The 26,084-nt window shown below is 37.6% G+C and overlaps 3 protein-coding genes across 3 annotated transcripts in view; all 3 read left to right on the top strand.

Annotated features, from left to right (window-relative positions):
• The first annotated feature begins 515 nt into the window (after nt 1-515).
• LOC114579859 (pentatricopeptide repeat-containing protein At2g01860-like) lies at nt 516-1,287 on the top strand. Its single transcript, XM_028695722.1, has 2 exons — nt 516-995; nt 1,156-1,287. The coding sequence occupies exons 1-2, from the start codon at nt 610-612 to the stop codon at nt 1,178-1,180; spliced, it is 411 nt and encodes a 136-aa protein (XP_028551555.1). The 5' UTR covers nt 516-609; the 3' UTR covers nt 1,181-1,287.
• LOC110097707 (pentatricopeptide repeat-containing protein At2g01860) lies at nt 1,237-2,109 on the top strand. The gene has a single exon (XM_020824243.2). It carries the CDS (start codon nt 1,237-1,239, stop codon nt 2,107-2,109), a length of 873 nt encoding a protein of 290 aa, XP_020679902.2.
• Nucleotides 2,110-14,742: 12,633 nt separating this feature from the next.
• LOC110097706 overlaps nt 14,743-26,084 on the top strand; it is a 33,402-nt gene continuing 22,060 nt past the window's right edge. The window contains exons 1-5 of the mRNA XM_020824242.2: nt 14,743-15,221; nt 15,856-15,901; nt 15,998-16,073; nt 16,192-16,237; nt 16,335-16,433. Coding sequence (XP_020679901.1) covers nt 14,790-15,221; nt 15,856-15,901; nt 15,998-16,073; nt 16,192-16,237; nt 16,335-16,433 — 699 coding nt within the window. The 5' untranslated portion in view covers nt 14,743-14,789. The remainder of the gene's footprint in view (nt 15,222-15,855; nt 15,902-15,997; nt 16,074-16,191; nt 16,238-16,334; nt 16,434-26,084) is intronic.

Genomic DNA, 26,084 nt, shown 5'->3' with positions numbered 1-26,084 from the left:
TAATAACTCATAAAAAATTAAAATTTTATAGGTAATAATAATCAATTAAGCTCAGAAAAATCGACAATTATATGCAGAAATTTCCAACAGAAATCATGACTTTTCCAACGAATGTCGTTGTTAGTGGAAAATTTTCCGTTAGTATGAACCACATAAGAAACATAATATGACTATTCATGTTAATCCCTTTTTTTTCCCATTACATCAATTCCATTGCTAATCAAATTAGTTCAAATTATAAGTAGAATTTGAGGCATGCGGTGTTGAGCACTCACTCATATCCATCCATAAGATTATGGACGTACTCATATCCACCCATACCCAACTATTGGGTATGAGTGTGAACATGGGTGGATGTGGATGTACGTATGGGTACTCAATACATGACTCTAATTAGGATCATCGGCAGCCATATAAGATTGATGAAATTATTGTAGAATAATTAGGCAAGATTTTTGAAAGTTAATGTAAATATTATAATTTTGTTTAGTTTTTCAAAAATAAGCTAAGAAATTCTTACAATATATCCGTAATCAGCACCAGTAGTTCATACCAAACCCTGGAACCCCGAATCGTTTTGTCTACCGAAAATCCACTGGCCGTCACAAAATGGAGCAAATTTTGTTCAATCCATTGCTCCAAATTCCTAAAACAACATTCTTGTCTGCCTCAACGAACAGGTTCCAAGCATCTGCCATCCTCACTGCTTCGCAAGCTTCTTCGTCCAAGCCAAAACTTCCTGCCGAGAATCACTGCTACCCTCGCCGCACCGAATTGCCATTAGGTCCTAGCATCACTCGTTTTCCACTACAAAATAGAAAGCTTGGTGATGCCCATGTTTCGAACCCCACGGAAACGGAGGAAAAATCCAATCTTTATAATGTTGGCAATGCCACGGCCGATGAATCAGAATGGAGCCCTGACGAGCTTGAAGCCATTGCTGCCCTGTTTCAAAGAAGAATGCCTGAAAAGGCTGGGAAGCGTACGAGAGAAAGGCCAGTTCCCCTTCCTTCACCTTATCGAAAATGCTTACAACAAATTCCCACTCCAAAGCGTCACATTCGCTTGGCCGCCCGTGAAACCCTCTCCCCGCGGTCATCCTTCACTGATCAAGTTTACAAGAACCCTGAAGCGCTCATTCATATATCTCGACAGATTGCTTCTCTTCCACCAGAAGTAGATGCCTCCGAGGTACTCGACGAATGGGCTCCATTCCTGAGAAAGGGGTCTTTGTCTATGACAATTCGAGAATTGGGTCATTTGGGTCTCCCAAAACGTGCTCTTGAGACCTTATGCTGGGTTCAGAAGCAGCGGCCATTTCTATTTCCTGATGACCGCACTCTTTCTTCCACCATAGAAGTTTTGGCTCGGAATGGAGAACTGAAGATCGAGTCTGAACTTGAGATGTTTTTGAACTCTGCAAGCCGTTGCGTGGTAGAAGCCATGGTGAGGGGATTCATAAAAGGAGGAAATTTGAGCCGCGCTCGACACCTTTTAGTGCTTGCCAGAGATAGTAAGAGGACACTGGATCCAAGTCTTCATGCCAAGCTTATTCTAGAAGCAGGGAAGACACCTAATGGCTACAAGCTTGTATTAGCACTGCTTGATGAGCTTGGTGAGAGAGAAAGTTTGGACCTGAAGCCACAAGATACTACATCTATCATGAAGGTTTGTATTAAGCTTGGGAGATTTGAAACAGTGGAAAGTCTCTTTAATTGGTTCAGAAATTCAGGAAGGAGTCCTAGCATTGTTATGTACACAACAGTGATATATAGCAGGTATTGCAGCAAGAAATATAGTGAAGGATTGGCCTTAGTCTGGGAGATTGAAGGATTGGATTTTCTTTTAGACCTTCCAGCTTATCGAGTCATTATCAGATTGTGTGTTGCTTTGAATGATCTTGATAGGGCTGTGCGATATTTTTTGAGATTAAAGGAGGCTGGTTTTGCTCCTACTTACGATATATATAAAGACATGATCAAGGCCTATGCTTCTTCAGGGAGGTTGGCTAAGTGCAGGAAGATATGCAAGGAGGTGGAGATGACTGGTTTGAAGTTAGATAAAGAGGCATTGACTCTTCTATCTGAAATGGAAGGAAAAGCTAGATGAGTTTTTCCATCTAGCGTTTCTTATGTATTCCACATCTCTTCAGGTAATTGTAGAGTAAAAGTTCCATTATGATTTAGCGCTCTTCTATGATCCTTTGCTGTCTTTATGTAATGAGTATTTTGTGTTTATTATAACTTTTTTAATAGAAAAGCTATGCTTCTATGTTTGTATAAAGATAGCTCAGAAAGGAATTTTAGTCTTAAATTAATATGTGCAACTATAACTATTATAATTGCCATCAATTTTTTAAATCTTGTAGATATATTATGCTTACTTGGCTATGTACATACAAGCTTTGAATTGCATATTGTGCTGGGGATGGAAATAAAACACCGTAATGAGACAAACAAGAAAGTAAAAGCATTAGAAAGTAAATGACACCAGGATTTAACATGGAAAAACCTGAAATCAGGAAAAAAATCACGGAGTCACATCACACCAAGAAATCCACTATTAAAATGGGGAGAAATAAGTATAGATATATCTTCTTTCTCGCTCTCTCCTTGCTTGTCTTCTCTCTTACACCATTCTCATACTATTCACAATACAAGAGAAAGTCAAGTTAATAACACCAAGGGATGTCTCCCTTCATAAAAATGAGAAAGAAAACTATCCAACTCATCTCGCAACACTGCGATGCCAATCAACACTGCGATGCCAGTTTGGAGCGCTATGGCGCTCAAAACTCTATCATCAGTCTATCAGACAATGCTGTGGTGCTCAAACTCGCAGTGCTGCGATGCTCAAACCTGTAGCACTGCGGCACTATATAGCGTTATGGTATCATATCTATAGCGTTGCAGCGCTCTGCTCTCTGTTTTGTAGCACCAGGGTGTTGCCCGAAGTAAAAAAGGAAAATTCATGTAAACCCCCTGCACCCGGACCCAAGCAGGGGTAACCCCCCCTAGTGAACACGATAAATTGAACTGAGGTATGAGGCAACAGTACAACCCGATTGATCTACACAATCAGATTCCACACCAACTAACATATTGTCACTCATACCATTTACTTCTTAAATATCTTAACTTGCTAATTGACATAATTTAGTTTCTGAGGTTGATATATTCAGTAACTTCTATTGGCGCTTATTTTTCAATCCTATGTGTAAACGGATACTAGTTGTGTCTGGTTCCTCTACAACAAGATGAGAGGAGAAACAGTACAAGGAGAAAGGAAGTTGTAAGGTTGCTGTATCATTTTAGCGAAAAAGGTTTTTGTTGTACATCATACCATATGGTATTGTAGCTTTAGGTGTATATTTATAACTATGTATGTGATGTGTTGCTTTACACATGTAGGGTAGTGATTGAATGTGTTAATTATCATCAAACAATTTGAAAATAAGGTGTGTCAGGGTTCCTGCTCCACTTGCTTACTGTTGTTTGATTGCTGCTCTTCGCATGTGAGGGATGCTTTTATGCCCCTGCAAATGAATGGTGAGTTGAGAACAATGAGTTTGGAGTGTAGAAGATGGAACCGTGGTGTGGGTGAGGGCTTCGTAAGAATGTCAACAATCTGATCTTTGGTACTGATGGGGATGACGCCGATTTCTTTGGATTGAATGTGGTTGCGAATGAAGTGGAAGTTGACTTTGATATGCTTCGTCCTAGCGTGGAAGATGAGGTTGTTTGCCAGCGCAATTGCAGAGGTGTTGTCGCAGTGAAGCTCAATAGGTTGCGGCTGGCTGATGCATAAGTCTGCGAGGAGGCAATAAAGCCATATGATGTTTGCGGTGGCACCGACTAGCGCACGGTACTCAGCCTCGGTAGATGATCTTGCGACTGTTTGCTTCTTCTTGATTGTCCATAAAATGATAGTGTTACTGAGGAAGGAGCAATAGCTGGAGGTGGAGCGGCTAGTGGTGATGTCGTTGGCCCAATTAGCATTCGAGTAACTTTTGAGTTGTAGAGAGAAGCGGAAGATCGGAATACCCAAGCATTTGAGAAGGTAGAAGTGGTGGGGAGTAGGATTGCGCATGTGCTGACATAGGGTGTTGACAACAAATGAGGTCTAGTGATGGTGAGGTATTGGAGAGAAGTAGTGAGGTATTGGAGAGAGGTAGTGAGTTGGCGGTAGGTGTGGGGGTCTGAATTGAGAGAGTCTGATGGGATGTTTGTGGGAGGTTTGGTGAATGAGGGTTGCAGAGGGAACTGTAGATTGACATTGCAGCTTGATGAAGTATATATTCGGTATAAGATGACTGTGAGAGGTGAAGATGATTACGATGGTGTGAGATGTGAATTTTGAGGAAATCGGTAGGGGATCCAAGGTTTTTAATGGAGACGTGGTAACTTAGAGAGGAGATTATGTTGAGTAGAGTGGGGGGATGATTGTCAAAAGTAGGATGTCATCGACATATATGGACAGGTAGACTTGGACGGTGTGTTTGTAGAATGTAAATAAAGAGGGATCTGCCTTGCTGTTTGTGAACCCGATTGAGAAGAGGTGTTTAGAGAAGGTGTGAAATCACTGGCAAGGAGTCTGTTTAAGGCCATATAAGGATTTTCGAAGAAGGTAGACGTGGTGTGGATGTTGCTGATCTTCGAACTCGCGAGGTTGCTTCATATGAATGGTTTTGTGAATTGATCCGTGGAGAAAGGCATTAATGACATCGAGTTGATGAATAGGCTAGTTGTTGGTGAATGCAATTATGAGAAAGATACGGATGGAGGGGAATTTGGTAATGGGATTGAAGGCTCCGGTGTAATTATGTCTCTATTCTTGTACGTGTCCTTGGGCCACAAGCCTAGCTTTGTGGCTAGCAACTGAGCCGTTGGAGTTGAATTTAGTTTTGTATGTCCAACGACATCCGAGTATGGGTTGATTGGTGGGAGGGGACACAAGCGTCCAGGTGTCCTATTTTTGTAAGGCAAGGAATTTAGTGGCCATGACAGAACGCCAGTGAGGGTGTTTGGATGCTTCAAAATATGTGGTGGGATCTGCTGTTGTAGGGAAAACGTAGTGGTGGAGGTCGAGTACTTGGCGTGGTTTGAGTGATCCTGTTTTGAATCGGGTCAACATTGGATGTGGTTGGTGAGGGAGTTGTTGAGGGGATGGGATGGTGGATGGAGGAGAGTGGTCAGTAAGGTTTGTAGGGGAGTGATTGGGTAAAGGTAGAGGTGATGTAGGTTTGTTTTGTAGTGTTGGCTGATTGATGTATGATTGAGGTTGGGACTTGGTAGAGAGGTTGGAAGGAGCAGGTTGGGATTTGGGTGATTGGAGGCTGTTGGGGACGATAATGTTGGCGTAAGGGTGGAGTAAGGGAAGGTAGATTGTCAAAGGTGACGTGGCGTGAGATGTAGATGTGACCGGAGGTGGGTTCAAGGCATTTGTAGCCTTTGTAGGAGGATGCGTAGCCAATGAATACCGATGATGGGGAGGTGATGGAGAGTTTTTGGCGGGCTGTAGGTGGAAGAAGGGGAAAGCACACGCAGCCAAAGACTCTTAGGTGAATTTAGGTTGGTTGTTGTTTGTGGAGAATGTGATTGGGGGATTTATTTGAGGTGTTGGAGGGGGGCATTATGTTGATTAGATACATAGCGGCTAGAAGTGTGTCAAGCTAGAGAGTGATGCGGACATCGGTACGAAGATTTGACGCATCTATCACAGGAGGCATCGCAAATCGACGGCTATCATTTAAACCTTCTATTATGATTTATTTTTCTGAATTTTAGTTCTAAATTAATGTATTTCCTGTTTTACCCCTAGGATAGTTTGTTTGAGTGTTATGGCCCAAGGGGCAATTTTGTAATTTCGAATTCTCTCATATTGGGGCCTATAAATAAGGGCCTTAAGCTATTGTAATGGATGGTTATTGATAATGAAAAGTTTTATGTTCTTGTTGATCTCTTAGTGAGTTCATGCGATCTCTTAGTGAGTTCATTAGAGGAGAAGCCCGAGGAGGATAACTTGCAATACCCGTCAATCTTTGGAAGAGTCTGAGGTTCGCGGTTCTTACGATCTCTTTGTGAGTTCGTTATTTATCTCTATTTTTCTTGTATATTCTTGTTCATCTCCTTCCTCCCCTCTTCATCCACCCAAGTATTCTCCCTAGCTCCACCTCCTCAACCCACGGCTGACACTCCACCCAACCCCTCATACCACCAGCCCAAGCTCTAGCCGCCGGCCACCTTCCACCTCCTTCTCCCCATTGAAATCCTTGCCTAATTTGGGTGTTCATATTTTGGGTTGATTTCAAACTCAAAATCATGTATTTTGAAATTTGAAATCTTTTCTAATTTATGAAAGCTATTTTTGGAAAGTTTCCATTTTAAATCCGATTTGAATTTCAAATTAAAAAAGGATTCAATTTATTTCTTTCCTAAATTCTAAACCCAAATCAAGCATCCCCAATTTAAATACATTAAATCCCTCCTTGGCTTCATTAGCTGCCGGCCTAGGAAATAATTCCTAAAGGAATTAATTCCTAAAACCCCCACCCCACCCTTTTGGAAACAATTTGAAACCTCACCCCCTCTTAGCCGAATTCCTCCAGAACTTTACTTCCTAAATTAATTCCTAAATCAATAAAGGGAATTAGGAATTAAATCCCACCTCAGCCCCTCAATCCTGCCAGCAATAATTCCAAAATCTGGTTCCGGATTGCTTTCTCTATTTTGGCTCCAAAATCTGAAGTTATCTTCAGAATTTTGAAAAGGAATTTAGGAGAAATTCTTTCTTGTTACCCGTTCCCACCCTTTCCCATTAAACACATTTTCCAAACCCAGCTACATTACTGGATTTTCCCTCCACCCTTCAGGATTTTGTTTTGCTAACTTTTCCTTCAATTTTCTCCACATCCGAGTCTTCTAAAAGCTGAGAATTTGTCTCAGATTTTAGCCTTAAATCTGGAACAATTTTCAAATTTTGGAGAAAACAAGGTTTGGAGTTGTCTCCTCGTCAAGGGCAAGAGAACTTCTTTCTCTTTACCACCACTCAAGAGGTCTACCGAGTGTTAAAGAACTTGCTCTCAGATTTTGGAGACGAGTTCTTCCCCCAATTGCAAGGGCCTCCTACCCGTTCTACATCAGAGAGGGTAGGGAAGACTAGCCGTGTGAAGTAGCATTCTAGTGGTTTCCACAATATGATGGTGTTTTCGCTTAGCTAAGCCGTTTTGTTCTGGAGTGTATGGGCAGCTCATTTGGTGGGAAATGCCATAAAGCTGTAGTTAGGATTGGAGGGTATGATTCACAAATTCTTTACCACCGTCACTTTGAAGAGTTTTAATTTTGAAAGAGAATTGTTTTTCAATAGATGCATGAAATTTCATGAATATAGATGGAACATTGGATTTGTACATAAGGGGAAAAACCCAAGAGAAATGTGAGCAATCATCCACAAATAAAATGTAGTATTTAAATCCTTGAGTGGAAGCAATTGGGGAGGGACCCCATACATTTGTGTGGATTAGTTCTAAGGGTTTGTAACTATGATTACTTGACTTATAAAAGGGTAGTTTATGGTCTTTTGAGGCCTTACAAGCTGAATAGGAAAAAATGGAAACGGGTATAGCTAGCTTGCGGTTTTCTTTTGAAAATGTAGAGATAACTTGGTGATGGGGGTGGTTGAGCCTGTGATGCCATCAGAGAGAGATAAATGTTGATGCCAAGAGAGCGTTTGGAGAGGGAGGACGAGGGAATGGAGTAGAGCCCTTAACAGCATGGTCCCAAGAGAAGAATGGAGTTGGCCTTCGGGTCCTTAATGTGAAAACCAGAAGCATCAAATAAAATGAATAAGTTGTTGTCTTTGGTTAGAGTAGAAACAGAGAGAAGGTTGTGAGAGAGTTGAGGAAGATGAAAGATATTGTGGAGCAAGAGCTTACGAGTGGGTGTTGGAAGGATGTCAGGTCCGGCGTGGGCTATGGGAATGGATCTGCCGTCTCCGATGGTGACATTGTCTGGGCGATGGTATTCTTCTAGTGAGAGATGTTGTGGATGTGGTTGGTTAAATGTGAGGATGCTCTGGAGTTCAAAATCCAGTCATGTGCAAGATGCTGGTTGGATGCAATCAATGTTGTGGGAGAGGAGATAGGTGTGATGTAGTATGTGTTTAGTCGCTGCCAATGGACGTTGGCTGCATGTCCCCGTTTGCAGTAGATTTGACAAACGGTAATCTGGGTAGAGAGGGGAGTTGCGGTGTTGGGTGGTCGAGGAATGGTTTGTTGGACGGAGCGACCATGGAAGTTTGGTGCACTGAATCGGCCTCGACCACGGCCACGGCCTCTGGTGGTGTACAGTGCCGAATAGGTGTTTGGTACTGGTGAAGCACGAGCAGATTCTGCAAATAAGTTGATTTCTTCACTGATGAGTAGAGAGTAGAGTTCCTCTAAGCTCATTGGGGTTAGCTTGGTTCAGATGGAGGTTTTGAATGCTTGATATTGTGGTGGAAGCCCGTTTAGTGTGTACGGTAGAATCTCCTCGTTGTTTATGGTGGAGCCAACAATGGCTATGTTGTTGACAAGGGTTTTGATGTTTATGAGGTATTGAATCATAGGGAGTTGGCCCATTGAGATGTTGTGAAGCTCGTTCTTCAGCTAAATGACTCTAGAACGTTTGATGGCTTGCATACGATGCTCAAGTGTTGACCAGATGTCGGTGCAAGTCTCTAAGTTGAGGTCGTAGGGTAGAACGCTTGGAGAGAGAGAGTGGAACATATGGTAGCGGCAAGGTTTTGGTCGATGAGTGTCCATCGACTGTATGCTTGGTTCGGGCGGGAGATGCCATCAGAGTCGACAACAACGCGTGTGGGCTGGGTTGTAGTGCGGTCAAGGAAGGTGAAGTAACTGTTGGCGCGAAAGAGCTTCAGGATCTGTGATCTCCATGTGGGATAGTTATTAGAGCGTTGAATGGGCACAATGGTTTGGATGTTGGAGATGAGAAATTTCAGAGAGGAGGGGATGGTGAGGTTTTCGGATGCACCATTACAGGAGAGTTTGTCTCTATGAGTGGAGGAAGATGCTGCCATTTTGAAGAGGATCAAGGGTGGTTAGCCGAAAGGCTCTGATACCATGTAAACGGATACCGGCTGTGTCTGGTTCCTGTACAGCAAGCTGAGAGGAGAAAGAGTGCAGGAAGAAAGAAAGTTGTAAGGTTCACTGTATCATTTTAGTGAAAAAGGTCCATACGGTACTGTAGCTTTAGGTGTATGTTTTTAAGTGTGTATGTGCTGTGTTACTTTACACATGTAGGGTAGTGATTGAATGTGTTAGTTATCATCTAACTTTAAAAAGTAATCCTCACCAATGTGTGGGAATGATCTGCCTCTCTCTGTGAGGATCTACTACTGATTTGTATCTGATTTCTCATATGCATGCGGTGAGTTATATGAGCTGTGAATCCCATTTGTTGCATCAACCAATTACATATCAACTTACATGCTCGTTAGGATCACACCCACAGTGGTGTGAGAATTGTTAATCTATTTTTTATCATTGCCCATTAAATTGCTTACAACTGGTGATGATTTCATTATTACTCATTTTATTTGTCAAAATAAATTCATTGTATTTGAGTGATTTATGCAATTTGAAATTCTTGTTGATTTCAACATAAGTAACTGCAATAAAATAATTAAATCTAAGAAATCTCATTACTTCAATACAATCACAGGCAATCAAATGGACCTTGAATAAAAAGCTGAGGTCTTTGTAAAGGATTTTTAGAGCCTAACATGGATTCTCACAACTTTTATACAGATGAGAATTGTTTGACTCAATCTTAGGGTTTGTTTGGGACGGCTGCAATATTTTATAAAGTTTGTTGTGAAGTTGAAACAGCAACTTCGCTACTATGGTTGCAGAAAGTAGCTTTCACCGCAGATATTTCTGTAAAACAGAAAGCAGTACCCAAATGAAATTATGAATATTATTTGAAAAATAAAACAGTAAAAAAACTATCCCAAACAAATCTTTAATAAAAACATGATTAATGGAAAAACCTTCTTCAATGTAAGTTAGAATTTGTGGTGATTATACCGCAAATCATAGAGCTTAATGGCTTATCAAAACATTCTTCTTTTTTATTTTTTCATACTATACTTTTTTTCAGCGTTCTGCATGCACTCTATAATTCTTGTTACTTCTCTTCATATTGTTATAGATTTTAAGAGACTTATAAGCTAACATGAACTGACCCAGGATTAATCAATTCTTTCTTCATCAAGTGCTGCATAGTCGTGGGAGGAAGGGGATATACAACCTCTTGATCTTTAACAGTTGACGAGGAAAAATAGAAAAAAGAACAGAGAGCTGTTAAGGTACTCAAAGCAATGTTCTCTTTTTTTTTTTTATTCTGTTTTAAAAGGATCTTTTTTATTAATTCTCACTTCTTCATCGCTCTTCCTGCAAGATCTTTGATAGAAGCTATAATAATATTTTTTTATTCATTCTCACTATGAAGATCAGTAAAGCCCATATACTGCATTAAGGCAGACATGCAAGTATGCAACCTTGCATATTGTTAAGAGGTGAGACTAAGCCTCTAATTCTAGCAATTGAAAACAATGGCTCAGTCCAGCTCTGCAATGAAAAACATGGTTGAAGGGACATTGGTACTCCACAGGAATCAACGACACTAAAATATTGAAGGTCATTTACATGGTAACACATACCAAACAGTTTGCATTCGATCCAGAGCAAGCTGCACGGAGTGTGAAATTAGTTGTTACAGTCAATTTATTTAGGGCCTTCAAAATCCATATTAGATTTGGACGAGCTTAGATTTATGATGAGCTTTGGTGGTGGGAATAGGGTTGTCAAAAATTGACGCGACCGAAAATCAGACTTGAAACCGACCCGAATTTTTCGGGTTATGGTTAACCTGTTTTAAGAATGGGATGGATTCAGTTCCTGATTTTTGACCCGTTTCAAATTCTGGGTTGGGTTCAGGTCAACATAGAATTCCGATTTTGACCTTCTTTTGCCGGCAAACTTGAAATTTTGTCCCACGCTTGCTGGCGTTGCCCTTGGCCTCGCATGCATGCCCGCTGGCGATGATCTTACGTCTCTCGCCTCAACCTACCACGCATGCCTGCTAGCTGCTGTCATCGCGGATCTCGGCTCGTCCTCGCCTGCACACCCGCTAGCGCTGCCATCTCAGCCTCGCACGCCTGCCACTGGAGCTGGCCTCACTGTTTGCTTTCCTCCCTTGTGTATTCCCACAGGCGAGGTTTCGTCGAGACTGTCACGACCCAACCCGACCGGGACGGATCCCGCTCGCACCAGGTCGTGGCCAGACTCAAACTGACTGAACTGATTCCAGGATCTGGCTTTGGAATTTGTTTCAGAACTTTCTTTCAAACATTTACACACAGAAACAGAAACACAGAGCTACTATAAACATCAAAATACAGCGGAACAGATCATCTATCTTTTTTTCCTCAAAAGAATCATATACAAATACAGCTTATGGCTTTCAGACAGAAAGAAAAACAGAACAGAAAAGCCATGATTGTACAAAAATCAAAAGTGCAAAATACCTATAACAGATCAGACTCTGAACTCTTACTCCAAGACTTCCTTCCCTTTCCCAAAACCTGAAAATCACGCAGAAAACAAGGATGAGCTACAACAGCTCAGCAAAACATCAAACCTCCAATCAGAATCCTCAGAATCCACATCAACACATCAGACAAAAATCCGTACAGAAATCGGATCAACAGAATCGTATATCGAATCAGAACAGAACAGAAATGACAGAAATCATAATTCCATAAATTTAATCAGAACAGAATCATACATATCAGATCAAATCAGAACAGAATCGTATAGATCAGATCAAATCAGAACAGAACAGAATCATATCAGAATCAAAAATCATATCAAAAGCGTATCAGAACATATCAATTCAGAACATTATAAAAAGTCAGAACAGATTCCCTGACTCTGACAGAATCTCAACGGATTCTGGCCCCTTATGCCTCCCTTCCCAGACACTGACATAATCTCTCGGATTCTGGCCCCTTATGCCTCCCTTTGTGCTCATGGCACCAGAACAGATGTACTTATAGCACCAGAACATAACTTATCATCGGATCCGGAACAGAACTTGTTTTCAGATTTCAGAGCTCATTTCAGATTTTTCCCTGACACAGGCAGGATCCTGACCCCTTATAACTCCCTTTTCATAGCACACAACCATATCATGTCATTTCAAAACAAATTCGGACAATTTCAGAAATCGTACGAAAATCCAGCGGCATAACGGCAGTATACGGAATTTACACAAAATTCACTAAATCAGAAATTTATCAAATTACCACAGAACATTCACAACAACATTATAAGACTTTCATTCTACTGCCCAGACAAATTTAGACATCATCAGAAATTACAGTCGAAAGAAAACACCGCCGAATCAAAACTATTCGGTCAAAATTCTCCAGAAAATAATCAAAATGTGCGCACTCGGCACCTCAGAAACATACCAAAAGTTACGCGGTAAAAACTGAACCAATCGAAAAATACGGACGAAATTCGCTAACGAAAACGAAATCCGGATAGAAAAATCGTTCAAACTTCACCGTTCTGAAAATTGAGAAAGGCGGAATGTGCCTTACCTTGCATACACCAATTTCTTGAACTGTCTCGACGGACGAAAACAGACCGGTGTTGCCCAAAAATTCACTTTTTCTCTTTTTCCTTCGTTTTTCTCTCTCATGGGCTTTTCTCTCTCCTCAAAATATCTCATTTCTATAAATATCCAGACTGATCGTCCCGGACGATCGCAACTTCATCCCGGGACGAAGTGGCTCTGGACGAATTTCGTCCAGATGAATTTAATTAACGTCCATGGCGACTTGTCCTCGGGAGAATTTTCGTCCAGACGATCCAAATTTCGTCCCGACGAGCCATGCAGCCAAAACTGTTTTCCTTGAACAACCTGTACCGATCGTCCCGGACGATCCAACTTCGTCCGAGCAAAATGGCCTTTACAGAGACTACCGCAGGCGGACTGCGAACGCTCAATCAGACAGTTGCTCAGTACCGAAGTCATAGTTTCATGTAGGGTTGGGTCAACTCGGAAATCCGACGAGTCGGATTGGGGTTGAAATTCTTGACCCGTTTGCGGGTTAGTGTCAGGTTCATGTCATGTCAAATAGTAGCAGGCCAATGTTGGATTCAAGTGGAACTTAACCCGTAACCTGATTTTGACACCCGATGGGAACAACAAAATTGGTGTATTGTTGGGAAGGCTTTATGTGGTCCAAAGGGGAAGACAATGCTCAGAAAGAGGATGTTATATAAAAATTTTGGAAGTTTTGTGTGCTTAGACAGGCGTGTGCTATGGTACAGCGCTGGCTAGCGCTAGCCATGGGGGCAGCAGTGCAGGCCGGTTAATCCGGCCCATCGCGCATATCCAGGCTGGGCCTTTTCATCATTTTTTTATTTACCCAGAACTAGTTTTCGACGTTTTGGGCTGGCAATGCAGAGCTTTAACTTTTACTGTTTGTTTCTTCTGCCCACACTCTAATTTTTTGGAAAATATTTTGATCGCCTATTTACTCTATTTCTTTGTTCTTTCAGATAGGCTCTATGGGCATATGCACTATGACGTTTACAATTCTTTGATTTTTTTTTTTGAGGGAATGGGGGCTATGATGAAAATCAAATATTTAAAGCATGCGAAAGATTCATTACTATTTGAAGATCAAATAAACTCTATATTTTATGCGCTTATAGTCAAAATAAGCACCTTGATGTGTGGAAGTTAACATATTCAATATCTCATAATTTTAATGTCATTAAGGTGCTTAAATATATAAAAAATCATATATGATCGAACAATCATTATATACTCTTTGAGAAGTGATTGGAGGGTGACTAAAATAATCATAATTTAACTAAAAAAAATTAGGGATAGAGTTTTGTTCTTTGTATGAAAGAGACATCAAATGGGAGAGAGTTTAGAGACCTATTGAACTCCAAAGCTTTATATGTTGTTATCACTTGACCATCATTACATGATTGTAGCCGCAGAATTATAATCATTTGATTGTTACAGATTGATTGTCATGGCCCCACTTGTGTTACTCGATGACTATCTGATTTTTACAATCATCCAATGGTGACACTAACATCAATTGACAGACATTCATCTCTTGATCATCGCCAATACTCTTTACTTCTCACCGTCATTCTTTGTTATAATCATAAGAGGTCAAGCAAGTGATTCATAATGCGTAATCCTGTCTTTTTTAATTGAGAGTCGGAGCGAATATATATGCTCTTATTTGTATAATGGATTACTTCAATTGAGCTAAATTTGAATTTCGCTTATCTAAATGTAAGCCATAGATAAGTCATCTCGACATAAGTTTTATTTATTAAAATTATTAGTTTCTCATTTATATTTAATAATATTTCATCAACTTTTAATTTCAAATTAAATTAAAGAAAAATTTAACTTAGAACAAAATTCTAACTATTCAAAATACATGTAATTAAAATACATTTATATATTAACATAATAAGATTATTAATTAAGAAAATAAATTTCATTAGAGCCATGATCTTGTCTAATTAGTACGCATTTGGGTGCGTCCGGCACGTGCCGGCGTGCTCTAAAAATCGTGAGCCCCAAATAATTAAAAGAAAATAAAATTTCTTAAAAATGGCCCAACAATTGTAGATAGAGAGAGAAAGCGAGTGGAGAGAGAGAGAGAGAGAGAGAGAGAGAGAGATGGGGAAGGCTGTAGAGAAGAAGAAGAAAGGCCGCCCATCTCTCCTCGATCTCCAGAAGCGTAGCCTCCGGCTCAAGAAGCTGCAAGAGCAAAAGAAGCAGAAGCAAAACCCTAACCCTAAACCTAACGCAATCCCCAACCCATATGCCCGTTTCCCAATTCCCTCTGCCGGCCGCCGCTCCTCCCGGCGAAACCCTAATCCCGATCCTGAACCGGCTTCTCCGGCGGAGGATGGGGATGATGCAGAGGCGGACGCTTCAATGGGGGACGATGAGGACGACGACGAACCAAAGGGGAGGCGAAAGGAGAAAAAGCTCAAGTTAGTCCTCCACCTCCCTCACACCAACACCAACTCGTCCGATTTGGCATCCTACGCATCTGAATCGAATGGTGCCGTTCTCGAAAACCGGAAGATTGACGCCGTGGGAAAGGTCCAATTGACTAACTATCACTAATTAATAGAAAATTACCAATTTCTTGTTCGAAATGCCCCGTCCTTGCTCTGGGATGCGGCGATCCGTCGTTCTGCAAGGGGGTGGCCCAGGATTTAGAGCTCTAGGGAGATTTATAGATTAGGCTGCGTTGAGTACGGTTTTTGTCCCGGGATCGGGAATCAATGCGTTTGCTTCGGTTCGGTGAGCGGCTTTATAGGATTCTGTTCCCAGTTTTAAACTTTACGGATTTCCACGGTGCGAAGTAGGAAGGCTTTTGTATTTGACGAGGTCAACTTCCTTTTTATGGCGATCTTTCTTGATTTGCTCTTTATTTTATTTTAATTAATTAGTCCATTTTTGCGTTTTCTCCATTATCCGAATGAAATAATCACAGTCTGCGTCTTTTATCAGCTGAAAATTTTAGTTTTTATTTCATATATGTTATCTCTATGAATTTTCCCTCTACTTTACCCAGCTTTCGCGGGAGTGGACCTGCTTATAAAATGGGGATTTTTTTTAATTTGCTTTTTTTCAACTGTTTTCGCGCTTTTTTTTCCACTATAGTTATATTAATATAAGGGTATACGAGCATTATTTCAGTTGACTAATTTTAGGATTCGGTCTCTGGCAGACAGAAGGAAAAAATTCGGCCTGGAAAGCGACAGAGGCTCCTCAAGGTTTACTGTTTGTGCATTTATTTCACGATGGAAGATTTCTCCTCTGTTTTTAGATTTTTCGTTTTCTTATTTGTTAATCATATATAATTTGTGCAGGGACATCTGATTTGGGCCCCACAACGCCTCTGCCAGACAAAAAGTTATTGGATTTCATCCTTGATAGGCTGCAGAAGTGTGTGCCTGTGTTTCTTTATGTTTTCGGATTATGTGGTTTCAGATTGCTGATTTGTGTGTTCTGTGTTTGTTAAGTTATTTGTTCCTTTTACTGATCCATTCTTCATTGCCTGCAGGAAGGACATCTATGGAGTTTTTTCTGAGCCCGTGGATCCAGAAGAGGTCTGATCTTTTTCTATATCTTTCACTCTCTTCTATGAACAGTAACATTTTGTCATCTGTCAACTGAGAGCTGATGATTTGATGGTCGCACATGTAGCTTCCAGATTACCATGATATCATCAAACATCCAATGGATTTTGGGACTGTGCGGAAGAAGCTCTCAAGTGGAGCTTATAAGGAATTGGAACAGTTTGAGGTGGGAAATAAAGCTGCAAAAGTTCTTTAAATCTTTTGATTTGTCCTATATTTATGTTCTTCTTTATGTATTTTTCATAATGAAGTATGCTTTTTTGAGAAAATTTTTGTTCTTTTTTAGTGGATTGCACTGTGACAATTTAATTGTACAACTTAGATAATAGCTTTATGTGGCAGTTTACAACTTTGAAATAGGAGCTGTGTTTTAATGAGGTTTGGTGAGCTAAATGGAGAGGATTTGTGCAGCATCTGCTGCTGTTTCAGTTCGAACTTTGAAATTCATCGAGCTGTCATTGATTATTATCTCTGTACTTACCACAACCTTCTTGCTTTTGTAGATTATTGTTTCATATTAGTAAAAAATGTTAAAGCAGAACTTACTGTAACTGTTTTTGGCAAGTGTTGTCTTCGATGGATAGCTTCTCGGTTTTAACTGCTTATAGGTTTTTCTGTATCACTACTATGTCACTTTTTGCACTCCATACCTCAAATTCTGTTCATAAGATTGTTTTTATTATTTGGTTGACATTTGTTAGCATATTATGGTTAGTGAAGGGTGCAATTTGCTTAAAAGACCTTAGAATTTATGGTTAACTAGAAGTTAGTTTGAAAGGCTTTTGGTTGTTACATGTTAGCTGAAAGCAAAATAAGAAAAACAAACAATGTTATTCAGTGTCTCTTTATAAAACCTTTCATATATCACCCATCGTTCAGAGAATTCTTCTGAAGTTTGTACATCTGATTTATTTCTTTGTTTTACCACTCCAGATATTTTGCAATTTCTGAAAATATAATTTAACTTTTTGTGGTTCTTTATTGAGGAGTGATGTATTTGCTTCGTTTTTGGTATTTTAGCTTCGTTTGATTAATTTAGGTGGATGAGATTTTTGGGAGGACAATATAATTCATTTGTGTATGATTCAAATGTTGTGTTATCTTAACTATAAATTAATCACACTTCAATGAAAGGTTTTTAACTTGCAGTCCCTGCTTTGGGGAGTTGTTAATGTATTAATCTGCTTCTTCTACTTAGTATTAGTGAGTTTATGGAATGAAAAAGATCGATCAGTTTAGTACAGTTGATGAAATGCATGTCATTTATTCAATTATTTTCATTATGATGGTTTATCTTCTACATGAGATAGGAGCTCAATTAGTTACCACATCTGAGTTCACTTTTCTGGTCAAACCTCCAGAATTTTTCAATAATGTTTACCCCTATCAACTCAATTAAGTGTCAATTTCTATGGCGAATTACTCAAATTTGATAGTGATGAATAATCATTTTGTCTCAAGCTGTTGAGCCTGACCTACTGCTGGTCAGTGCATATGCAGTTTTTTTTATGCAGTAGCCTTTATTTTGTAGTTGCTATTACTATAACCATTATTTAGCCATATGTATACTGCTGTGTAGGTTCTTACTTGTCCTTCAGTATTCTCTCTTCTTTGTTGGACTTCGTATTTCACCTCTCTCATTGAAATCCCTTGCTTATGTAGACTTAAGCATTGAGCTGTTTTTTGAGGAAAAAAAAAAATCTTGTTCATACAATAAGATAATTTTTTCTATTTTTATCATGACTGTAACGATAAGATAAGATCATGTATATTTAAAGCTATAGTTTTTATGACTATAATTAGCTTAGTTATGTTGTGTGAATTTTAACTGTTTATAGCAAAAAAAATCATTAATTAACAAGTTGAGCGTTATAGAAATGAAAATATTAAGATGTATTTATGAAAAAATTAGAAAAGATATTAAGCAATGATTATGGTTAGAGGGGTACGGAAGAAGCATTTATTGAATATAAGATGGTAAAGATTAGAATAAATTGATTTGATCATTGATGGACCGGCTGATTTGATTGGGAGGTAATTAGGAAGTTTCCTAATCAAGAGGTAGTTGTTTATGAAGGTTCTTCATCAAGGGGAATTGTTTATGAATATTTTCATTACAATTGAGAGGGAATTATTTAGGGTAAGAGATCTAATTTGAATTCAAAATCTAAGAGGAAATTATTTAGGGAAAAGGAGGATGAATTAAGGGGGCATTGCTTAAGAAAGTTTTAGTTACAATTGAGAAGGAATTAATTAGGGAATAAATCTAATTTGAATTCAAATATGATACGGAATCATTTAGGGAAAGGGGACTGATTTGGGAGGGAATTATGGGAGCCTATTTAAGGCTAACAATAGGGTGATTTCAATATTATGTTTTGGAGTTTGCTGAATTTAGTTTATTCTAGGCTATTTGGGCTCTAGCCAGGGGCTATGGATTTAGGAAAGCCGGATCTTCCTCTCCAATTGAAGATCCAATTGTATCTTGCATTTCTCTTTATATTTCTTTCAATAAAAATTATTTTGGGGGTTGTCCTTCCCAATTTTTTATATTTCAACCGCTGATTTTTGTGAAAAGTGCATCCACTTTCCAACAATCATCTACAACAAGGGATAGATCGGAGATAACTTGGATAAAATATTTGTTCAAAATAAGTTTAACAATTCACCACTTTATGACAATTAGAGAATGTGGATTTATAAAGTTGCGTCAAATTATTTGGATAAGGCTAATGATGAAAATCATGGTCATAATGATGGTTAATTTGTTCTTTTCCTTCTTCCCCGTGAACATAGTTAGATATTTGAGAAAGGTTCAAATTGATTCTTTGACTCTTTTTGAAATACCAAATAATCCCCAATTATATTAAAGGATTATTTTGGTCCCTCAACTCCTTAAAGAGGAACTAAAATAGTCCCACCATAGGACTATTTTGATTCCTTTTTAAATACTTGAGCTACCAAAATGGTTATTTAATCTAGTCGAGGATCATTTTGGTCCTTCATAAAGGGTCAAAGTACCATTTTGGCCCCTTTCTCTTAGATAATTCAAATCTCTAAGATCGTTCCTTACCATGTAGATTCCAAACTTTGAACTGCTGTTTTTTTTTTTTTTAGGAGACAATATTAAATCATTTTATTAAGTTGTCTATAAAAGATAATCATATGTCTTGTATATTAGTTTATTTTGGCCTATCGTTAATCACTTTCCTTATCCTTCTCAATAGATAATCTATATCTAAATATAATAAATTCTAATAAAATCACAAATGGAATTACTATACACACATTTTCAAACATCAAATATTTTCTTATGTTGCACTAAATGTTCATCTCGTAGATTGCTATTAATTAATATATCACAAAACAAAACTTCTTGAAATTCAAATACAACTTTTATGCTTATACAGATATGATTCTTTATTCTATACAGCTAGGTGCATTGGTTAACTTAAAAGAAATATCCAACCATTCATATGATATATCTTTGGTTTTAAAAAGAATATTGCATTCATCACCTTCCTAATTCAACCTACAATGATAATCTCTTTTCAAATCAATATAATAAAATCTCATAACATCATTCTTCATATCAAGCATACAATTGAAACAAGGGATTTTATTGGTATGTCTATTATCTACACGCATGCGTCAACTTTGGATATGTCATTCATACAGTTTCGATTGTCAATTTTAAGATTAAGTAGTTTCTCCTCATGTTTAAAATGTTGTAGTCCTTTTCAAATCAAATTCAATATTAGGAACAACTATAATGCAACACATGAAATCCAAAGAATCATCGGCTAAAGCATCTTTGGAATCATTAATTTTTTTCATCGAACTCGTGAAAATCATCATAGCAATTGATTTTATTTTCTTCCTCCATATTTATATGCAAGTTTCTATTGAAATACTCCTTAGATAATGACTATTTTATTGAATTTAAAACATCCATTTGCAAAAATCATAGACTTACACGCAAATGCAATTGTTTTCCCTTTAATATCTTTTTTATTCATAGTGTTACTACCCTTAGATGGTCATTGGTGCAACAAATTGAACTAAATTGTTTTCATGAAATAATGCACTTTTATAATATTTAGTAGTCTTCTTTGACACAAAATGTTAGTATTTGTTCAATGTGTAATGTTAGTTGAAAAGCATGAAGTGAAGGAAGTGATGGGTCATTGATGGACCGGTTCACCCTGAACCGGTCTGGCCTGGACCCGTGCAGGTCTACAGGCGGAGGGGAGAGGGGCGGGCGGTCCGGTTGGACCAAGGGGCCCCATCCACTTAAGTGGGGGCATTTTGGGGAGGGAGAAATTGTGTGTTGGTATGAAGGGAGCCATTAGGGTTTAGTGGGGATCATTATGAAAAGTGTATTCTCTCTCTTATTTTCTCCTTAGCCTCCTTCTTGCTCTTTTCTAGGGTTTTCTTGTGGGAGATCTTGTCCTTCTCGAAGTGGACAAACTTATCTTGTTTTCTCTTGGTTTTCTTATGCAAAGGTTTTTGCTTCTCATCTCAACCCTCTTGTGATTGTTCTTCTTTGGTTTTGGTGGAGAAATTCCTCTTTTTGGGGGGAAATTAGGGCAAAACCGAAATTGTCAAAACCTAAGGTGTATCATTCATCTACCTCTTGATACATAGTCTCAAATCAAACCTAAACCTTGATAGTGGTTTAATGATCTTCAATGATCCAGAATGCAACTACAGCTCTTCTAATTTATTCATTTACTCAATATCAGTTTGTCTTATGACTTAATAAATTAAATTCATCAAGTAAATAATTATGATACGATAAAGACATTTCTTTAAAATTCTTTCATTTTAGCTCAAGTTGTAATAGTTTACTTTCCTAACATTTTTCTTTGCCTTTCCATGCTCTTCTAATAAATTTTAGCTTGTCTAATTAAAATTTGCTTTTGTATATCTTGTCATTCATTTGAAATGATTTTGCATTCAAACAACTTATCTAAATATAATAACCCATCAACAAAAGATATATGATCAATTTTATCATCATAAATGGACACCTTAGTTTTAATTTTTATTATTATATCATCATTTATGCCAAAACCTTGGCTTCTATGATTTTTATAAGCATTTGTTAAATATCTTGACTTGTCTTTTAATAGAATTAGCATTCAAATGAATAGGTACATCATTATTATTGGTATTTATTATAGGCTTACATGTATGAACTTTATTTCCTGATGCGTTAATTCGTGCATTAACTATGTTAAGGTCATCTTATAATTGGTTTTCTTTTTCAATAATTCAACCAATATATTTTAGAATCTTGTCATAATGCAATCCCTTCGACGATGTATCAAGTTACCCTGATAAATAGCCTCTCTTCTAAGTGACATATTAACGTAACTTAAAAACTGATGTCAGTTTGATGTATGACAACTCAGGGTTATAACTAATATGCTGTGTTGTATGAATTCTTGTAAGGGAACTTAAGAATTCAAAGATCATAAATTACTAAATATTTCAAGAACTAGCTTATTTTTATTTAAACAATAAACATAAGAATTATAACTCGAATGACAATAACATGATCGAATAAATCTAAAGCTATCAATAAAAAAATTAATCACGTAAAATCAGTAAGCAATTTTTATTTAGTTTGCACAAATAGAATTTCAATTTGATCAAAGTTGAACGAAATTAAGATCACAAATAGACCAATATCAAATTATGTAGATGAAATAGGAACAAAGAATGAAAGTACTAAAAAAAAGAAAAAATCATGCCTCCTGCTAGTACAAGGAGATGACATTCCTATGAATTAGGCTGTTGCATTTGTACAACAATACTTAAGGAATCACACATTCAATATAAGATTGAAAATTGAAAAGAAAATTTAATTTAATCACGTATTTTATGACATATATTTATGGCGTATCACGTTCTTGCAAAAATATATGCATATAATGCAAATTGTTGTGTTTGTCTGGTACGATAGTTTTTGCTAATGTTTTGTATCTCCCAATGTTTAAAATTGCGTATTCGGGTATTGAGGCGAGGCGTAAGTCTCAAGGCGTTTTGAGGCATAAGCCTCAAAATCAAAAGATTGTGTAAACATAAAATGGTAAATTTTTTATATACTAATGAGTGAATAATATAAAACATAAAAAAACATAAGATATGAAGTGAAATAAAAATATCCCAATAATAAGACAACATGAAATATAGTTCAACTCAAAATTCTATCTTTCCCAAATTCCAGTATTCTTTTCATTAACATATAATTCAAATTTTCAAAAATAAATAGCAATGACATATCACATAAGAACTCATAAGTCATCAGCACTGTCATCACTAAGGGGTTCTTCATTTGAATCATCATTATGATGAACTGCTCTCTCCCCTTACTCCTCTCCTATAGAGTCCAATGTCGGGCATTTACTTCAAGATTTATGTAAGTTTTAATATATATATATAGCTTGAGGTGTAAGCCTCAGGCGAGGTCGGCCTCAACCAAGTTGAGGCGCAAGCCTCATAAAAAAAACTCGAAGCGTAAGCATCAAGGCGTTTTTTACTGGAATTACGCAAAGGCGTGCCTCAAGGCGAGCCTCATATTGTGCAATGTTAAACCTTGGTATCTCTACATGCAAATGGATGGTTGCATTTGAAAACTATCAATGCCCTTTTATGTATTTGTATTTAAGATGTGCATATGTTTCTCTCTCTTTTCATGCAGATTATATGCATCTGTATCTATAGATGAGCATATTCATATCTCTCTTTACATGCAGACTATATATATGTGTATAATGTGTGTATGCATCTCTCTCTTTACATGCATATTATATATTATTGAAAGATCATGGACTCACAAGGTAGCCAACTTTGGTAGGGATTCTTGAGCGCATTGAGTAATGATTCTAATAATTGGATCAATCGTCTTATAACTTTTATATTATAATTCATGTGCCTTCCCTTCCTCTTCTAGATGCCGCCCTATCTTGAGGACTTATTTTATTTTTTGGAATTAGCTTTGATTTATTTCTATTATAAGGCATTTAGAAAAGTCTACATATACACCTACATTTTGTATATAATCAAGCAATAAATTCATAGTTTTTTTCTCTATATGGTATATAAGCGAGGCCAGTGTTTCATCATTCCAACCATTGGTCTCTTTTTATTCTTCTTTCTTCTTTTCATTATATCAGGTTTCTTTGAATTCCCTTTGAAGAAGTCAAACCATCATAAACGGTGAATATCAGACTTAGGGAGAACTCTAAGGGATATAAGCCTCATATCACTTCAACGACAACAACAACAAGCCTTTATCCCACTGTGGGGTCAGCTACATGAATCCTTTTTCTCCATTGTGCTATATTAAAAGTTAAATTTTCATTTAAATCTAATAAAGAAATGCCATTTCTATTATTTTCTAATCAAGTTTTTTTGAGGTCTACCTATACCTTATATCTTTCTTAAAGTCAAATCTGATACATCTACTTTCCTAACCGGGTCAAGGTAACATTAAGTGGAGCTTAAGGAATTGCTTGAGAATTAATGACAGCACATGGGAAGAAGAGTGGTTAGAATAGGGATTAGGGAAAAGTAATTAGGAAAGTTTGACCAATTAATTACAAGCTTTGAATTATAATTAATTGTGCATGGGTAAGTGGGGGAATTAATGTTTGGCTTTGGAAGGGGAGAAGTTGAAACTTAATGAGGGATGCTTGGGAAGATGGAAAGGTGGTTTGGAAATCCCATAAATTAAGTGAAAATCCGAATTGATTTACACATTAATTATGCTTGGGAATACCAAGTGTTCAAGTGCATTTAATATTAGAATATTAAGATCACAAGAGAAGATGAAAGGGCATTTATTGTTGGTGGTGAGGCAGAATTTTGTGGACTGTAGGGGCTGCCAGTGGGGGTGGGAGACGCTCAGCTGGTGCTGGAGATGAGTGTTGGGTGTTCGGGCCGTTCGGCTAGATAAAAATCAAGAACCCAAAGGCTGTTGGGCGATGCTTTGCCTTCTCCAAGGACTTCTCATGCTCACACTTTCAATTCTCCAAGAGAAAAAGATCGTACAAAATTAGAATTTTATAACATAAACATCAAAACATATAGGCCCAAACAAAGGGAAAAACCAAAAGAAAACAATACCCATGACACATCAAGTAAGTAGAGGGCAAAACAGGAAATAAATAAAAGACAATAATACCCCTTAATAACAACCACAACATAAACAACTAAGAGGGGCAAAATAAGGAACATACTAATAACAAAAATAAGTCTCATGCAAATAACAAAAACTAGAAATATAACGACTCAATCACGGCTGTAGATCGTCGGCCTCTCCTACGGTGGACTCTCCATGGTCCGATGTCCTCATCAATTATTCTTCCCATTTTTACTAGCATAATATAAAAGTATTTCAATACTAACAATAAGGCATTTGGGGTTGACAATGTTGTAATTATTTTAATCACACATTTTCTTCTTTTTTTAGAAAAATCTATCATTCACAAATTCTCCTATCCTAACACACCCCAATAAAATGGAGCAGCGAAAAGTAAATTTGTCATGTTTTGGAAGTCATTAGGACTATTATTTCCAAATCAAGTTTCAAAAAGATACTAGGGTAATGTAATCTTAATTGCCAAATAAATAACTATACTCTCAGGAGTGATTTGCTTCAAAAGTCCTCTAAATCATCTAGTTGAATTCTTTCCTACAAAAAATTTCCTCTCAATAATTTTACAAAAAATCTTTGGGTGCATTGCTTATGTTTACATCCACAAACAACCCTGGGGGAAAATTGATCCTAGTGTCCTCAAATGTGTCTTTACTAGGTATTTGTCCACTAAAAAAGTTAAGGTATTATTATCCTGCCACCAAAAAATTTGTTATTTTAAAAGATGTCACCTTTGATGAGATACAATATTTTTTCCAATGAAACTCATCTTTAGAGGGAGAGCTTTCAATTGGAAGATAAATTTGATGTTACTTCAATTTTTCACATTGATATTCCAATAACACAAAGACCAACAAATTCATATATTGTACCCCTTCAAGACTATACAAGAAGAAACAAGCCCAACTAAAATCTCTAGCAAACTTAAGGCTCAGAATCGTTAATAGTTAACAATGATCAATCTATCACTACACATTCTCTTCTATAACCCTTCTCATAATACATATCTTTTTTAAAATTTTCTCATATAAATAATACCTTTCCTACAAACATAAGCTCTAATTCTATTATAATGCCACAAGCCCTATTTGAGATATTTATAATAAGAATTAGAAGGATGTTATAAGTGAAAAAATAAATGCTCCGGAATAAATCTTAGTTGGGGAGGATGAAAATGAATTTTTTTGTTAATACAGAGCAGATGGAAGCTTGGGATGGTAAAGCTAAATTGGTAGCCAAAATATATACTCTATCCTATGGAATTGATTATTTAGAAACTTTTACTACTATTATGAAACTTAGTACAATACAACAACAACAACAACAACATCAAGACTTTATCCCACTACGTGGGGTCGGCTACATGAATCCTTTTTCGTCATTGTGTCCAGTTAAAAGTCAAATTCTCATTTAAATCTAATAAAGAAAGATCTCATTTCTAATATTTTCTAACCAAGTCTTTTTAGGTCTACCCCTACCTTTCTTAACATAAGCCAAATCTAATACCTCAACTTTCCTAACCGGGTCATCGGAAGGCCTCCGTTTAATGTGACCAAACCATCTAAGGCGACTCTCTCTAATCTTATCTTCTACTGGAGCTACTCCAACCTTTTCACGTATATGCTCATTTCGTATCCTATCTCTAAGGGT

The sequence above is a fragment of the Dendrobium catenatum genome, unplaced genomic scaffold (genome assembly GCF_001605985.2).
Source record: "Dendrobium catenatum unplaced genomic scaffold, ASM160598v2 fragScaff_scaffold_669, whole genome shotgun sequence".
Classification (NCBI taxonomy): Eukaryota; Viridiplantae; Streptophyta; class Magnoliopsida; order Asparagales; family Orchidaceae; genus Dendrobium; species Dendrobium catenatum.
This window is presented reverse-complemented; position numbering and strand designations above follow the sequence as displayed.

Coding starts and splice junctions, on each gene's coding strand:
- LOC114579859 (XM_028695722.1), top strand. CDS start 610: ATGGAGCAAATTTTGTTCAATCCATTGCTCCAAATTCCTAAAACAACA. Junction 996..1,155: donor GGGAAGCGTACGAGAGAAAG/GCCAGTTCCCCT, acceptor ATATCTCGACAG/ATTGCTTCTCTTCCACCAGA.
- LOC110097707 (XM_020824243.2), top strand. CDS start 1,237: ATGACAATTCGAGAATTGGGTCATTTGGGTCTCCCAAAACGTGCTCTT.